A 17572-nucleotide genomic window follows, 5' to 3' on the forward strand; every position below is an offset into this window, starting at 1 on the left:
AAAAAAAACACACAAGGGCACAAAATGTTCCAGTTCCAGCTGCCGCGCTTGAATGGCAAGACTGAGCAGTGAATTGCATATTAAGCTGAAAGAGGTGTAGGTGCTACAGAAAGAAACAAAAACAAAAACCAAACCAAAAGAATAGACTCCATCTGGATGGGCTGCATGTTCACTGTGTGCAAAAGAAATAAATAAAAATGAGCCATTTTTGTAACTTCATTGAGACAAAAGATAATAATGGCAGGATTGAACGTCATTGAAATACAGTCAAATAAAGACGGGACTGTGCAACACTTTTAACTGAAGCATACGTACCTGAGTTATTTATTCCGTTTGTCATCCTCTTGCAGTGAATGTATAAGATAAGCATCGCCCTCTCCTCTGAGTACATTGTTCTTCGCTTCCTCTGTTAAATGAATTCACTCAGTGTTACGCCCATATTGTCTTGTTTCCGGGGGAATCGTCATTCCAAAGGTGTCTGCTAAGCAAAATATTGTGATGAAGGGAACGCAGATGGAAGCAGCAGGAGAGCCGTCAGAGAGAGACGAGAGCACTGCAGACAGACAGACAGGCAGACAGACAGCTGGGTGTGATACAGCAGAGAGGGAGACTGGATGGATGAGGATGACCTAGGTTTGGAGGGTCAGTACATAGGTGTCAGGGACGAAGGCGGATTAGCCATTAAGATGAATTGATAGATGTTCTTAGATTTGTAAATACTGAATGCATGTGAAAATGTAGACTGAATATGAAGTAACATCTTGTTCTTCACTTGGATGCTGTGGGACTGGAAGAGGAAGGAAAGACAGGACTGGATTTAAATGTTTTTGGTGGCTCAAATTAGCTTCTTTTTAACACAGCTGGCTGCGTTTCCAGAATGTAGCACACAGGGTATGCACAAACTATTTGGTGCAAAGTGTTTTTACAAAAAATAAAAATCCACTCAGTTCCAACAAGGCAGAAGAAAAGAATCAAAATGAGATGACCAAAGCAGAAAATGCACGTTAAACACACAATCCTTCCCCCAAAGTGCTTCTTGCTCTCAGAATTTTTAGTAGAAATGAAAAAACTTCACATCATCATCTGATTTTATAACTTTCATCACCTTGATTGTAAAAGATTTTAGATCTCTGCACGGCAACTATACAGAATGGTCAAGATTAGGGAATTCTCCTGGTTATGGCAATTAGACTTCGGCTAAGGTATGCTTAGGGTTTAGCGACTAAAATGCTGTGTAAATAGAGTTGAGATAGAGGGCTCCTGATATAGGTGAGACAATAAAATATTACCAGGGATGTCCCGTTATCCATCCATAAAATTAAAGACTTAACAGACTGCCTAGCAGTTTATAATATCATGAGGAAAGGTTTTGAGGAAGGATTAGTTATCACATTTCTTTCTTTCATCGGCCTCTCGGCGGCACATAAAGGGCAGTGGCACTGAGCACTGGCATTACACATACATCAGTATGAACATGAATCACACTTGTATGCTTTTGTTAAATGAATGGTTAAAGTCTCGCTGTCGGTGTTGATGGAATCACCAGCCTTGGCTTTATAAGCCAACAGAATCAACAAGTGGATAAAGAAGTATGAGCTTCTCTCATAAACATCTGGAAGGCCAAAGAAGGGCCTTCATCCAGTGAGATGTCCAGTGAGAGAGGACTATAAACTGCACTTAACATTTTATAATTTGCAGGCTTTGCTGTACTTACAAACAAACCAGATCTCTGCAGATTTAATGTGAGCAGCTGAAGACAAGGACAAACCTTACTGACAAAAAGAAAAAGAAAGACTTGTTGGAGCTTCAGACACAGTGGAAATCAATGGGAGCCTTTCAGTAAGCCATTGCCCAAAAGCTGCAGGATCACTTTCTTGACTGCTTTCGCCTTTTCAGAAACTGTGATGCACTTCTTCAAACAACTCACGTTAACTGAGCCCCTCCCTCTTTGTTTCTACTCCCCAAAACACCACACACACACACACACACACACACACACACACACACACACACACACACAGAGAGAGAGACACACACACACACACACACACACACACACACACACACACACACAGAGAGAGAGAGACACACACACACACACACACACACACACTGCTCCAGCTCATAATCCCTCAGGCTAGTTTTGATTGTTAGTTAAATCTTTGTGCTCCTTCCCCCAGAAAAAAAAAAAAAAATCCAGAACCTTTGGCTCTGAAATGAGCTAAACTGTGAGGCGAGCGGCTGGGTGGGTTTTCTCTTCTCCCCACATTCGGCACCTCTTTTCCTTCTTCCTCACTGAAGTGTTTCTATCCATTATGCGCAGTGACACTCTTTGTCTGAAGGACACGGCGTTCGGCAAAGAGCTTCCGCTGGGCCGGCCCGGCCGTTTAATTGAAACCGTAAAAGAACTTTCTTTTGGCACAAAAGCCCTTATGTGGGCTTTGTCGCAATTAGATTGAGCAGAAAGGCCAGCGAACCTGATAAAAAGGGATTAGGAGAAATGTATTGCTGGGATATTATGTTGAGTGTGACACGGCAGCTTGTGAAGGAATTAGCAACCCGTCCTGGATTGGTCAGCAGAAGGACAAAATGATTAATGGAGTGGTCAAAGGCTATGCTTTAAACCCAATTTCACAACAAGAGCTGAGGCACATTGTGAACACTGGTCCACCTCGGCAGCACCTGACTCACCTGCAGCCCAGCACAGTGCCCTCAAGCTGCCGGTGTTAGAAGTTGCCCACTGTGAAGAAAGCGAGACTGTGCAGGAAATGTGCCTGAAACGTCTGAAATGTTTCTAGCTCTTTGTTTTTCATTAATCTTCATGAGGATCCTGGTGGTTTGCTTTAGGGCTCCATAACTGTCTGCATAGATCCAAACAAATAACCCTCAACAGCACAATGCTGAGTCATTAGTCATGTTATCAGCAGAATGATAAGAGGGCAGTTACATCAGGTTTAACACTTCTATTATAAAAATACAATTTGCTGAATACTGAATGTCAATTGTGGAGCTTGGCTAAATATGCACATATTTTTAAGTATTGATCAAGTGGCTATTTGTAACATTACCTTCCTCTCTGCAGAACGCTGTAGCCTATGGCTCATTGTTTCGGTTTTACAACCCGCCACTGTGCTTTCATTGACCTGGTTTCCAGCAGCAGCAGGCGGCTGTTATCAGCAGAAAAAGTTCTGGCAAACCCAGCAGCCGGCAGACAGACAGAGCGAGAGGCGAGCTGCTGAACGTAGTGGAGCATTTAGCAGCTAAAGGAGGGTGAATACTGGACTTCAGGTGGTCAGGGACGCAGCTCCACGTGAATGCAAATGACAGCTCAGTCCACCTTATGAGGTGATAACATGTCAGGGCTGTGTTCACTCTGCCTCTGCCACTAATTGGTCCAAAAATAAAACCTATTAAATACAGCTTTAAGTATAATTTTATCCATTTCATGCTTCACCACTTTTCACCAGCAAATACTGCTTTTACTCCCTGACATGTATTTCACATCTAGACTTAAAAGACACTTAACAGGACTTGTAGTCATTCTCACGTCAGATCGGCTTGGAACAACCACACAACGCTGTTTATGTTAAACTACCGCACAGTCATGAAACACAGTGGTAATTAGTGGCTGGAAATTTGCCAGATCGAAGACTGGAATGGCAAGATAAGTGTGTGGTAATGATAGATCATTACCGCCACTAAGGTGCCCTTAACCCCCGATGCAATAATTCAATGACATACAGTAATGGTAAGAATATAACATTCACAGGCTCCATTTAGTTTAACGACTAGAATACTTTTTCTGACTTTATTTGGTGCATTTTGGCAATAATTATTATATACTTTTACTTGAGTACAACTTTGAACTCAACACTTTTACTTGTAATTGAGTATCTTGGTGTTGTGTTAATGGTACTGAAGTAAAGAATCTAAATATATACCTTCTAGAAACACTGCAACATATTAGCTGTCTATCTGCAATCTAATCTAATTTCCACAGAGTGACTCAGTGGGAATTTTCTCTTTTCAGATGACTTTATTTTTCTTTTCATTATTTGAAGTCATTGATTCAGGTCAAAAGTCACAGCAGCCATTATTTATATTTACTTGAAAGCAAATTTTCCAGCATTAAATTGATATTCCTGTTTCTTCTTCTTTCCCGCAGGTTAAGTTGTGGTGTGTGACCGGCTTGGCGTCGGATCATCAGACTCGAAGTGAGCCAGCGGAGAAGAGAGCTGCTGTATTCAAAGTGTCCTCCAGTGGAGACGGTGTGTACTGCACGCCTGCCGCTGTCTGTCCTGGTTTAGCCTTATGTTAACCACCGTCACTGCTACTGCAGCCAGTTGTATAGTGGTAGCAGAGGACACACTGCTGTATATTAGCTGTCCATCTGCAATCTACACTGCTATCTTTCAATTTCATAGAATGACTCAAATTAAATTCTGTTACTTTGAGGACTTTATTTTGCTTGTGGCTATTTTAATCATCATCATCATTAATTCAGGTCATAAGCTGCAGCCTGACCCCAACACACAATCCTTCTATTGATAATCTCAGTGCGCAGACCTATTCGTGAATTTCTTTTCTGAAACAGCATGTTATACTGGAGAGAAACATTGTTTGAAGATCATTTTACTGTAAACCCACTTTCCCATGACACGATTTCAGCTTGCATACACAGCGGGCTGCTTCAAGGTGGATTAAGGCTTGTCGCTGTGAAACCAAAGTTATTCTCAGCTCCATCACGGCCCTGTCCTCAATACCAAAGCACTTTATAAATAGGCAACCAAATAGAGCACTGTTACATCTGAGCCCTGTCTTGTGGTACACCGTGCAGGCCTGCAAAGTTTCCGCAAGAGCTTTGCTAAAGATGATCACTTACTGTGTTTGGGATAACACCAACATTTTACAGTTATTTCAGAGGGTCTCATGTGATTTCTGAGGCTCTCCATGGGTCAAATCCTGCACTTTTTAAAGCCCAATTTTCAAACCCTTCCTTCACTTGAAAGCAAATTTCGCAGATTTTAAATTGATTTTCCTGTTTCTGTCTTACTTTGTGCTGGCTAAGTTATGGTGTGTGACCAGCTTGGCATGGGATCTTCAGACTCAAAGTGAGCCAGAGAGGGAGAGAGCTGCTGTATTCAAAGCGCCCTCCAGTGGAGACAGCGCATACTGCACCCATGCTGCTCTGTCCTGGTTTAGCCTCATTGTGCAGTCAGTGTTTCTTGTTTCTTTCACTACCACAGCAGTCAGCTGAGGACGTGACAGTCCTACAGAGAAGAGGTGAGTATTCTCAGTTCACTACTCTCACTACACTTCTGCTAAACTTCATCCTGTGGCTCCACTGTGCCTGCTGCCCTCTCTACAATAAAGTACATGCAAACTCTGGGTGGTGTCTCGTCAGTGGCTTGTTTCTGCCACTGAGACACTGAAGATGAACTCACGGCCTCTGTACTGTGCCACAGTACCGTGAGCGTGTGTGTGGGTGGGGAGGGTCAGCTGGTGTTGTGAATCAGGCCGCTGAAGTGTCAGACACGGCTTCTTCACAACACCAGGGTTCCTCCCTACCACTTCCTGCTGGGACACACGATCACAGCAACGTGTCTCCTCAATGACTGCGAATATGTGTCCGTTTGAGAAATGCTGCAGTTGAGATGACACCTGTAAAGTTTTGTGGATACTGTATCTAATGTTATTACTAGTGTGTCCAATTATTATTATTGTTCCTTGTGTTAGTATGAGAAACACTTCTTTAAGGACACATTTGCAACTGAATTACTAGATATTTTTGTGAGTTACTGTTCAAGTAAATGTCTGAGTGGTGAATAAATGTTTCATGACTGGAACAGAACCTGTGTGTTTGTCTCATTATTAACACTCATTAAAGAACATGTCGATGCTTTCTCACGTTTTAAAAAAAAAAAAGTACACAAAAGTTGCATTATACAGCTTTTACTACATGACACACACACGCACACACACTTACAGTACGGTCTGACATTATTTGGAGCATGAACGTATGCCACATATGCAACGAAGAAGGAGTGACATGTGCCACTACATTCACACACAATGTCAAAATGATAGATAGATAGACAGATAGATAGATAGATAGATAGATAGATAGATAGATAGATAGATAGATAGATAGATTTTGTTGCTCTTTTTGTCTACATTAATGAGTAGAATAAAGGCATTATTTAAACACACTTTTACTGACTAAACTGCCAGAGAGACAGAGAAGCAGCAGAAAAGCGAGACAGGAAGGGAGGAGGCGCTTGAGATGCAGATAAATAATAAAACCCTGGTAAGACACAGAGAAATGGACGAAAGACAGATAAAGGCACAGTGAAAATATAAAACCAGGCTCGGGTCGGGGAGAGCTCACGGTAGCTGGAATGGTTTAGCAGGTCGTTTAACAATGCCATGAAACTTCACACACTGCTCTTCTTAATCTGGGAGACTTCGTTCAGGTAGGCAATGAATAACTTGGTTCCTTCAATGTAGTTGTACCTGGCAGAAGGAAGTTAAAGGAAGGCAAGGGTTAAAAAGCTGTAGTCTCTATCAGCTGCTACAGACAGTATCAATCAATGAATCAATCAATGATGGACTGGTTTTGAAAAATGTGCTGCTTTGATGGAGACACTCACAGTAAGAGAAGCATACATAACACCTTCATATAGAGGCTGCCAAAGCATCAATAATCTAGACTCCACTTGTGCTCTTCAGGTCTCGCAGGGAGTGACTGTTTATCTGATCTGATCTGCTCTGCTCCGTCTTTTCTTCACATGCTGTCCGTTTGTCTTTGTGATGTTGAGTGATCTCATGTGGCTGTAAGCCCGTCGACCTCTTCAAAGTGTCTGCAGTGCTCTGCTTTCTGTTCAGCATTTACAGTATTGTGTTGTTTTCCGTGGCATGCCCACCTTGTTATGTTATTCATTTTAACCTGGCGTCCCCATTATCTTGCATTCATGTGTGTTTTATATATGGTTAAATGTTAGATTAAGGGAATAGCCCAAGGATGTTGATGATGAGGATGGGACTGTGAGCCCTGCAGGTTTAGGTTCCTTCTGATTAAATCCCAGCTTCTCTCCGGCATCGTGTGCTCATCTCAACAGTCCAACAGTCTCAACAGAAAGGTAACTAATAAAGGTTTTATTTGAAGCATCCTGTCAAATGAAATAGAAAGAAAGGAGTCACAGTTTGAGGAGTCAAACCTGCTCATTTTCTCGTTCTGGGAGTGCAGCCCGTCATCAAAGCCTCCGATGGGCATCATGATGATGCTCTTCCCCGTCACATCCTGGAAGGTTCTGGCAATAGGGATGGTGCCGCCCTCACGGATGAGATCAGGGTCCGTGTCAAAAACTGGACAACGTAGGAAATTTTATATTAGACCGTGATGGACATGAACTCTCACAAATGTGAGGGGGCTGCTGTGCTCTGCACCTCTCTTGACGGCAGCTTTCCCAGCCTCATAGAGGGGATGCTGAGTGTCAGCCAGCCAAGGCTTGGCCCCGATCACCATGGTGACCTTCAGCTTGTTAGGACTCTTCCTCTTGGCAAACACCGAGTGAAGGTAGTCTGTTACCTAAAGCATCGACCCAACAGGATAAGAGCAGCGGTAGTTTATGGGAATAATCTATTATCTTATTCTAAACACAGCAGAGGTTTAGGTTCCCATCCTGTTTTACCTGTTTCTTGACCATAGCAGGGTCCATGTTGGGAACTTGTCTAATGGAGAACTTAGCAGTAACCTTAGCAGGGATGACGGTCTTCGTGCCAGGGTCGGAGAAGGCCCCCTCAATGCCGTGGATGGAGACAGTGGGGTAGCGCCACATGTGGGCCAACAAGTCCACCTACAGGAAACAACACACACACACAACCATCATTCATGTTGCCCCGAAGCAGATTATTCAGATCATTTTCAAGATTACACTCTTACCTTGTTGTTGTACATGAGCTGGTTGACACCGATCTTGTTCTTGTAGTTGTCCATGTCAAACTGGATGTCCTGATACATCTTCCATTCCTCGTCAGAGAGGGGAGCCACGGCCTCCCTGATCCCAGGAATCAGGATCTTACCGCTGGGGCTGATCAGTGTGTCTGCGGCAAAAAGTCGAAGGCAAAAGAATGAAGTGGTTCTAACTGGGCTTCATCACACACTGTCATGGAAAAGTCATGGAAAAGTTTAAAAGCTAACACACAGAGCGCTTATATTCAAATGAAATAAAAACTTGGCCCTGTTGGTACCAGGTTTATTGCTGAGGCCCTCTGATCTTGGTTCAGTGTCTTACTTTACTCCGAGCAACGGACTAAATGACTGATTTAATGTGCACTGCTTAAAAATACACTCACCCAGAATGCCAACGAGGTCGGTCATCGGTTCGATCACAGTGCCTCCATACACACCCGAATGTAAGTCCTGTTTCGGTCCTTCAACCTGCAAACACAGCAGAGGAAGCCTTCACGGTGAACAAGCCTAGAGAAGCTGAATGACGGCCCGGTGCAGAGTGTGTGTGCGACGGAAGAATCAGGCTAATCTTATTTAAAACCAGATGTTTCAGTTTGGATTCGTGTTGCTGTGTGTACCTCAGCATAGAAGTAGCAGTTGCCTCTGGTGCCGTAGGTGAGGGCGGGCCGTACGCTCAGCCAGCCGCAATCTGAAATGACGATGTAATCCACGTCAGAGAAGAAGGTGTCCCTCTGGGCCAGGATCATGGCGTCCAGGCCATTGGAGCCCGTCTCCTCCATGCCCTCGATGACAAACTTCACATTCACCGGCAGCTCCTGGTGGACAGGAAGGAAGACGGTTACATGTGTTCGGCAGTGAGCGACAGTGACAGCATGAGGTCAGGAGGGAGGATGAGTTGTTAGAAGAATCTTACCTGAAAAACTGTTTATTTTTGGATGCCAAGAATGCCTTTTTGAAGCTGTAATGGTGTTTACAGGCTCTAAAAATCATGAGCCATTAGCTGCGTGTGAAACAACAGTGCTCTTGTCAACACTCACATAATCCCCTTAATGCATGGAGCATCTGGCTGAGGCCTTTTCGATGCGCACATTCAGCTGTGTATTTTTTCCCGAGACAAAGCGGCAGCGAGGGAAGCGGGAGCAGACCGGTGCAGTGACTTTGCAAAGACAGCAGTGACTGTGCACGTTAGCTTAGCAGGAGCTCAGCTCTTCTCTCTCACTAGCCTGAGGGCGTGCAGCTTGTTCCCGCTAAATGTGCAAGTTTTCCATTCCACTAAATCGCCTGCTCAAATAAATGGGAGTTATCTTTTAGGTCGATATCGCCTGAGGCGTCTCTCTCTCTCTCGCTCTCTCTCTCTCTCTCTCTCTCTCTCTCTGTTGCCCTCTTTTTATTTCAAGGGTTTTTAAGACAAAGATGATTTGCAAATAAGTGCTCTAATCTGTCCTTTGGTCCCACTTGAGGTCACAAGGGATCTGCAGCTCCGACTCCCTCGCACATGTGATATTATTCATCTGTGGCATGAAAAACTCTCTGGTACAGTGGTATTATCAGTTTACACTTACCATACTGAGGGCCTGATAAGCCTCCACGGCATGGATCCAGGCCAGAACTGGGGCCTTGTTGTCTGATGCTCCTCTTCCATAAAGGTTACCTACAGGCACAACAATCAGTGAGTGAGTATGGGTCCTCAGGAGGCCAGGGGTCATGTTGTGCCGGAGATTAAATGGAGCGCCCCCAGCTGCTGTGCTGACCTGTGCACCTTAATTCATGTAGACATTGTGAAGCCCTTTGACACTAACTGTGATCAAGGATTATCCATAAAAACCTGTCTTAATCCAACCCAATCTCACTTGCTAGTATAGATAAATTACCAACACACACAGTGTTGTCATGCCCATTTATTCCCTCATGTAAAGTCACCCTTTTTAAATGAATTCTTCATTATAAAGTGCCTGACTGCTGCTGTCCCTCTTTAAATTATTGTTATACTTTAATTCAATTCAAACTATTTCAGACTCAGGCTGGAGATAAAGGCAGGACATTACAAAGCACAATATAAAGATAATGGTTTAAAGGAGAAAAAAATATATACTAGCCCTAACCTCATTGAGAAAGCAAACATCCTGTCCATATATGTGGTTTTAAGGATGGAAAAATCATTTGATTTCATTTCATCACATACATACTGTGTATCAGCTACTGTGTATCAGCTCTTGCTCGAAGCTACTGTATGTGATGTTTACATTAAATGAAATATTCAAACCCAAGACTCCGTGTTCATTCAGATGGAAATATTATACACATTTCACCCAAATTCAGCCTGACATGTTTGGTAACTGTGGAAAACACCACAGTTTGAAATGAAGTTCTGCTGGTCTGAACGGTGCTTCGCTGCACAGCATGACTTAGTAACGGTGACTGGAGAGCTTAAAGGCTGTTACCATTGATGTCAGTCAGGTTGTAGGGATCCGTCGCCCAGCCGTCCTCCAGCTTCGCTGGCTGGACGTCCACGTGACCGTAGACACACACTGTGTGTTTGTTTGGGTCGCTGCCAAACTGGGCCGTCACCACTTTGGGCAGCGCTAACGTCTGCCCGTCAGGAAGCTGCAGACGTTAAAGGAGAGTTCACATCAGCGTGGCCTGTTGCACTCATACATATGTTTATTTTTCCATCCCTCCATCGCTGCGACTCCCCCCTCAGCTGCCACCTGACAGGTACTGAACACTGGGCACTGCATATTCATATGGAGTTTGATGTCAAAAGGTCATCGCCTATTGCTTTTACCATTCACTAAGACAATATAATGCTCTAACAGTTCAAGCTATGTTGGTCCTACAGTATTTACTGGTGAGAAGATTGACCTTTAGTCTGAACTAAAACACACTATGTATGTTTAATGAGTCTGGGAAGCAGCTTTGATGTGTCTCAGTCAGTAATGAGGAGGTAGATTTAGTCCTGACCGCTCCATCCCCCTTTTGAAGTTAGCAGCTCGTTTGCCACTGTTACGCTCCCCGATGAGCCGACCTCTATGTTTGAAATATAGAATATCTACTAACCAGTTAAGGTGATGATTATATACCAAGCTCTGATATCTCGGTATTGCAGTGTGTGTGAAAGGCAGGCAGGGAGGCGCAGGTCTGCTCTGTCACTGACCTCCTGTTCTCCGATGTCCACCAGCTCTACAGTCCCTCCCATCAGCCTCAGCTTCTGAGCCGCCATCTCCATCATGCGGTGTAGCTCCGATCTCTTCAAGATGTTGCTGGAGTCGCTTTCGATTGCAACCCAGTCCCGCAGAGCCTGGAAAACACACACACACGCACACACAAACACACACAGACATTCAGCATTCAAAACATCAGCACGGAACTTTATTCAATCCTGGTGCCATCTTGTAAAATAGCACCACTGCTGCACGACTGTCCAAAGATCAAAATGATTTCCTTGATTCATTTTAAATTGAGGGGTCTGAGACAAACAAAGAACTCTTCATAAAAAGTTGCCTGCAGACGTTGGCTGAAATGATTTCATGGAGCAAACAGTAGCTATAGTGTGCTTATCACCAGCAGCCCAGGGTGACTTCTTCAGATTTATGTTGCCATGTGCAGTGGATTCATCTAAACAAAAGAATCATTTAGATTTTTTTTTGTTACTGGCTAAAACTTGTTTGATTTCCATGCAATCAGCGTAACTTTTTTAACTCAGTAAAGTTTTACAGCATATTTGGCTGCTCTATAGGATTTACAATCTGTGGTGTAGATTATTCTAATCCTAATAAAAGCAACTGGTGTTCAGCATCTGTAGAGCTTGGACTCCTAACAATAACAGTGTTGCTACAGGAACGTACCTCCACATATTCTTCTTGATGGCTGTCAATGTACTGCACCAACTCTGTATACTGGAAAGCATGGACAGTAGAAATGACCAGAAGGATGGAGGGCAGAACCAGAAGATCCATCTGTAGAGTAAAAATAAATGAATAGATAGATAGATAGATAGATAGATAGATAGATAGATAGATAGATAGATAGATAGATAGATAGATAGATCCGACTTACCTGTTCCAGTTTTCTGTACTGTTGATTATCTATTCAATTAATCGTTAGTCTATAAAAAAGTCTGCTCACGACTCCCCTCAGTCCAAGGTGTAGTCCTAAAATGTCTTCTTTTGTTTCACTAAAAAGCAAAGATATTCAGTTTACAACAATATATGGCAAAGAAAAGCAGCAGTTCCTCTGATCTGAGAGCCAGGAACTAGAGAATGTCTTTGAAAAATGAACGAAACGATGAATCAAACAGTCAGTTATTCTTCCGTTGACCTAATCTGCTGCCAAATGCTGTTTCAAAGTCAATCCCACATAGGAAGGATAGAACGCAGACTAGTCCATCAAATTTACGGATAATCAGTCAAAAAATGAACCCATGAAGCCCACTTTCTGTAATTTATGTGTAATAACAGAATCACAAATCCCAAATAACTCACATCAGCTCATTGGCCTGCAGTCCAGAACTTCACGCTCACCTGTGGATATTTTCAGAGCACAGCTACACTCAGTGGACGGCCTTTGCTCTTACCTTTTCTCTGCTGGAGGTGTGTGTGACAGTCCTCTCAGGCAGGCGGACTGCGGTCCCGTGTTGTCGCTTGGACATTTATATACCCTCCCTTCGTGTCGCACTCCTACTGGGCCCCGGGGTCACACAGTCAAACATTTCCTGATACTGTGCCAAGAAAGCTGACAAATTAAATTTTTCTTGCTGACACAGGCACAAGAATTACACTCAATCTATTGATCCCGCTCCAAGAATGCACAGCGGGGTTCAGCAGGAACAAAAGCAGCATGGTGAAATGAGCAAATTCCTGTTGTTTGTGTTGTGGAATCTCCAAGAAAAACTCCCAGTTACACAAAACCGGAGCGCCTTTTTTTTTTTTCCATATTAGGAAGGCGCCCCATTGTGCTGACCTTAATGCTGAGCTACTTGTAAGCATTCCTAGTTGACATTAGATTATTACCCTAAGACAGGTTTTTCTGAAAATATTTAATCCAATCACCTCTTCATGTTCATTGGATAAATTGTCCTTGGTAAAAACTTCCTGTCTCTTTCTGTGTGTCCCAGTGTGAGACAGGACAAGAGCCCAGGGAAATCTTAGGGGGGGGGGGTGAAATAACCAAAACGTTTTAGCTGGCAACTGGAACTTTTTATCAATGTGCATTGTTGCAGTTTGTATGTGCCTGCAGTCACTATTCCACTTTCACTTTATTTTCTGTAAAGATTTGAATTAATCTTGAAGAAACGGACAAAAGGGATTTGGAACAAAAAAAGAAGAGACAAATCTTTCTTTAACTGACAATTGAGAGAAAAACAGCTGAGATATATATATATATATACACACACACACACGTATATATATATATATACGTGTGTATATATATACATATATATATATATCGAGAGAGAGAGTGTATGTATACATACATATGTACGTATGTACTAAGGCTATCCACTGAGTGTAGTTTATACACACAAATACACACACATGTATATATGTGTATACACTGTGTTTATGTGTATAAATATTCCATCCCCTGCACAATGACATTTTTTTTAACTGTTTCCTAAGTTGCACCACTGAATCTAAATCAAATCAAACATTTATCAGACACGAACACCACTCAATGAATGATAAAGTTGCTATACAGTCATTTGTAAAATGTATCTTATTATGTAAATCAGTTTTATCAATGTACAACCCCAATTTAAAAAAATATAAAAAAAATAAATCAATAAAAAAGCTGTGTAAACAAAATGTAATCATTTGCTAATCTAGTCAACTGAAAAGACAAAGACGATACATTTAATGTTTGACCTCATCAGCTTCATTCATCAGATTCTGAATTTGATGCAGCAACATGTTTCAGACAAGTTAGGACAGGAGCAACAAAAGACTGGGAAAGCTGTGGAACGCTCCAAAAACACCTGTTTGGATCATTCCACAGGTAAACAGGTTGATTGGTAACAGGTGATAGTATCATGATTGGGTATGAATCATCCTCGAAAGGCTCAGTCGGTCACAAGAAAGCATGGAGTGAGGTTCAACACTCATGAAAACCTAAAATAGTCCAACAGTTTAAGATCAATGTTTTTAAATGCACAACTGCAGGGAATTTGGGGATTTCACCATCGAAAATGTATAATATCATTAATTAGTTTGAGAGAATCTGGAGAAATCTCTGCTTGTAAGAGGCAATGCTGAATGGGCATGGCCTTTGCTCCTTCAGGCAGCACTGCATGATCACATGTTGTTAAAAGGATGTTACTACATGGGCTCGGGAACGCCTCAGAAAACCCTTGTTAATAAACACAGTTCCTGTCTGCTTCTACATGCACGGCGAAAGCCCCATCAACAGCATCCAAAAACACTGCTGACTTCCCCGGGCCTGAGCTCATCTGAGGTGCACTGACGCGAGCGTGCTCTGGACTGATGAGTCCACATTTCATGTTGCTTTTGGAAATCATGAATGTTGTGACCTCCAGGCTAAAGAGGAAAAGGACCATCCGGACTTGTTTCTGTCAGAAGGCAAAAATGAATATTTGTCCTTTTTTAATTACTCAGTGGGCAGGTTTCTTCATGAAAAAATGTCTTTATTTTTGAACCAAGAGGATTTACTTTCCGCAGATCATCAAAGTTCTCGATCCATGCCTGCTAAAGTCAGCAGTATAACAGTAATCAGGCAGCCAGCATTTGTAGCTACATCTATGAGACTGCAAACTGTCCTGTCCATCAAGTAGGGATTGTATGGCACGAATATACCAGCGAAGATTCCTGATCACAGAGCAAAATGGCTTTTTACAAAATGGTAATCATGCTGTAGCCCTCACAGTCATCAGATCTCAATCCAGAACAGGAAGTTGAGAAAGGGCCTCTTTACCTATCTGACATTTTAAGTTTAGGTGAAACAGTTGAACTGTGCCAACCATCTTCACATGGTGAACATGAAATCTACTGACATACATGTGTTTTGCTGAAATATTACAAGTTGTCACATCAGTCATTGCACAGTCGTACTCAGTGTTGACACTGTCTTTATTTCGGTTAACATCACTGGACTTAGCCGTATACATGTGTACAATCACAATCACAATGTCTCTATCTGTCACACTCTTTTATCTTCCCTCTTGTCATCATCACCGGGCAAATACAGTAGCCTGTTGCATATTATCTCCCCCTTTTGAGACAGAGAGACTACAAAAAGAACACAAACATATGGCTAAAGACCTCTAAAACTCTTTCTTAGCATTAATCCAAAAACTGAACATACACAATTAACTGGAAACTAAGTCTTCAGGGTAGATCGTATAGCCCTTGTTCCACAGCAACATAGGGATTATTCTACCCTCTGCAGTTCCTGTTCTCTCCCTGAACCCCATTATCTCTCTCTATTGATCTAGGGGACACATTGACCCAAACAGAGTAAAATAAAGGTGCATTTCAAACAAACACACGCATGTTACAATGTCTCCAGGCTGATGTTATCACTATAGTGTCTCTAATCTGGGAGGGGTCTAACTTCACAGGCCCTCAAAGTCAGTCTTGTTGTCCCTTGGGATGAAGAGGGCCACAGAAAAGATCCCGGTATGATCTCTGGGGGTGACATCCCTCAGGTGATCCAGCCTCCCTGGTGACCAGTGCAGGACCTGGACTGTTTTAGGCTGGTAGCGCATCAGGCCAGGTATGGGTCAGGCTGTTTGAGAACAGGACGATCAGTTGCCCTGTTCACCTGGGGTTAGTGGGAACTAGAGATTGTGGGAGCGAACCCATACTCCTTGCTGATGAACTCAAATGATGCAAACTGCATGGTGTTGTTTCTGCAAAGCTCCGGCGGTATTCTCAGCATCACGTGCTCATCCGGCTAATATACGTTTGAGCCGGCTGATGACCTGAAGGCTATACATGGAGGGCAGGATGGTTACTCGATGGAATGGGAATAATAGTCAACTACTGTCAGTTAACTCTTCCCTTCCAGCTCACAGAGATCTGCTGAAATTATCCACCAGGGTGCTCAAGGGCCTTGAGGACATCTGGATCTGAGTTAACAACAGTTTGGCGGTTGCAGTCATATTGGACGAGTACAGGTGCTGATGAGAGTATAGCTATGGCATTTTTTGCAGTCCTTGATCTTGGAGTTCACCCTATGATCACTCCTCTCCTTTGCCACCAGTTACCTTTGGAGTAGTTTCCTCCAGTGTAGGCAGCATGTATCTCTCATGCTTGACCACTTCATTCAGGCATTTGAGGTTGATGCACACTCTGCCTTTGTCCTGAGTCTTTATCTCCTCTGGCACCATACGTGTACACCAGTCAGTGGGTTCAGTTACGTGTTCTATAATGCCCAAAGCTAACATGTGCTTTTATTCCTTAAACCGCCGAGAGGCAAATATATTCCCAATGCATTTTACCTCACTGCCTGGGCTGCTGGCACCGTGCCTTGTTCTGATCAGCTGGGGGCTTGGTGGCAGTTTACTTCATGTGTGCTGAGACATTATGGTGATGTCAGATCCAGTATCTATCTTGAACTCGACCAGACTGCCATTTATTGGTAGTGTCACTCACCACTGATCATCTGAATCAGGTTACTGCATCATATTAGTTTCTGGCTGTATCAGAGCTTCCAGGATAAATGTGTCACCACTGTCTGTGTCTCCTGGTGCCACTGCCATTACTTCACTCAACATTTTGGTTTTGCATGCAGCCTCAAAGTGCCTCTTTTTATTACACTTCCTGCATCTTTTGCTATGTGCTGGACAAGGTTCACTTTCCATGCAGTCTGCTGTACCATGAACACACTTTCTGTTTCGACTCACCATGTTTTGAGTTGTTCTGTCCCTGGTGCCCACTGTTGCTCCTCTTTCCGTTTGTCTGTTGCCACGTCTTGTGTCTCACTGCATTCATTGAACAGTTGTGATCATTTTAAAGATAAAGAGGCAGAGGGTCATATCCCCTGATAAGATCCATAGGCATACAGAAGAAAAAAGACAAAGGATCTGCACACTGTACTGAGACCTCCCAGCTATTTCATTTTAATAGAGTTTCAATCGAACAGAGATCATCAGGCATTGTCAAATAACTATCAAAAGGCAGAACAAGCAATACATAGAGACAGTCACAAGATCTTCACGATTGAGAGTCAATCCACTCTCAGGCTAGACCAATCAGAGCAGAGCTGGACAACACCATCTGATACTCCTATATAGGGACAGAGTATGCCTCAATGAATAGGTCAAAAACAAATAAAAACATCAAATTAACATTATATAGGCATGAAATCCCATCCTTAAAAATCAGTCAAATACTATATATAACACCTAAGTGTCACAATTGTCATAAAAAACTACTATATAGGAAGATGCGTAGAAAAACGTGAAACAGTAACATGTTACTTGCCCAAAAAACCGAAGAAGTCTTAAAAATGCTGATAAAATCGTTTGATTCCCGGGAAAGGTGCATCATTCGACAACACTTATTCTCGTTTAGACATCACTGAAAAAACTCATATATTACACTTTTGCAGTGCGCGCTCCCGCAGAGCTTTGTGCACTTCCCC

The 17572-nt window shown here is 42.9% G+C and overlaps 1 protein-coding gene across 3 annotated transcripts; it reads right to left on the reverse strand.

Moving 5' to 3' along the window:
• Positions 1-5967: 5967 nt before the first annotated feature.
• zgc:114181 (uncharacterized protein LOC619255 homolog) lies at positions 5968-12620 on the reverse strand. Of its 3 annotated transcripts, none has more exons than XM_041942716.1 (13): positions 12546-12568; positions 12029-12146; positions 11818-11928; positions 11127-11270; positions 10414-10576; positions 9535-9623; positions 8590-8787; positions 8356-8440; positions 7943-8103; positions 7692-7856; positions 7447-7588; positions 7218-7365; positions 5968-6513 (listed from the first exon to the last, which is right to left on the reverse strand). In XM_041942716.1, the coding sequence occupies exons 3-13, from the start codon at positions 11926-11928 to the stop codon at positions 6435-6437; spliced, it is 1485 nt and encodes a 494-aa protein (XP_041798650.1). In that variant the 5' UTR covers positions 12029-12146; positions 12546-12568; the 3' UTR covers positions 5968-6434. The 3 variants fall into 3 exon arrangements, with proteins under 3 accessions (XP_041798650.1, XP_041798649.1, XP_041798651.1); XM_041942715.1 differs by having other exon boundaries at positions 12454-12552; XM_041942717.1 differs by lacking the exon at positions 12029-12146 and having other exon boundaries at positions 12546-12620.
• Between the last annotated feature and the right edge of the window lie 4952 nt (positions 12621-17572).

The sequence above is a fragment of the Chelmon rostratus genome, chromosome 8 (genome assembly GCF_017976325.1).
Source record: "Chelmon rostratus isolate fCheRos1 chromosome 8, fCheRos1.pri, whole genome shotgun sequence".
Lineage (NCBI taxonomy): Eukaryota > Metazoa > Chordata > Actinopteri > Chaetodontiformes > Chaetodontidae > Chelmon > Chelmon rostratus.

What these genes read in the sequence shown, in the direction of transcription:
- zgc:114181 (XM_041942717.1), bottom strand. Translation starts at nt 12,620, where the DNA reads ATGTCCAAGCGACAACACGGGACCGCAGTCCGCCTGCCTGAGAGGACT. An exon ending in ACTGCTACTTCTATGCTGAG is followed by an intron (nt 8,441 to 8,589) that starts GTACACACAGCA and finishes CTGTGTTTGCAG; the next exon opens with GTTGAAGGACCGAAACAGGA. An exon ending in GAAAGCTGCCGTCAAGAGAG is followed by an intron (nt 7,366 to 7,446) that starts GTGCAGAGCACA and finishes TACGTTGTCCAG; the next exon opens with TTTTTGACACGGACCCTGAT.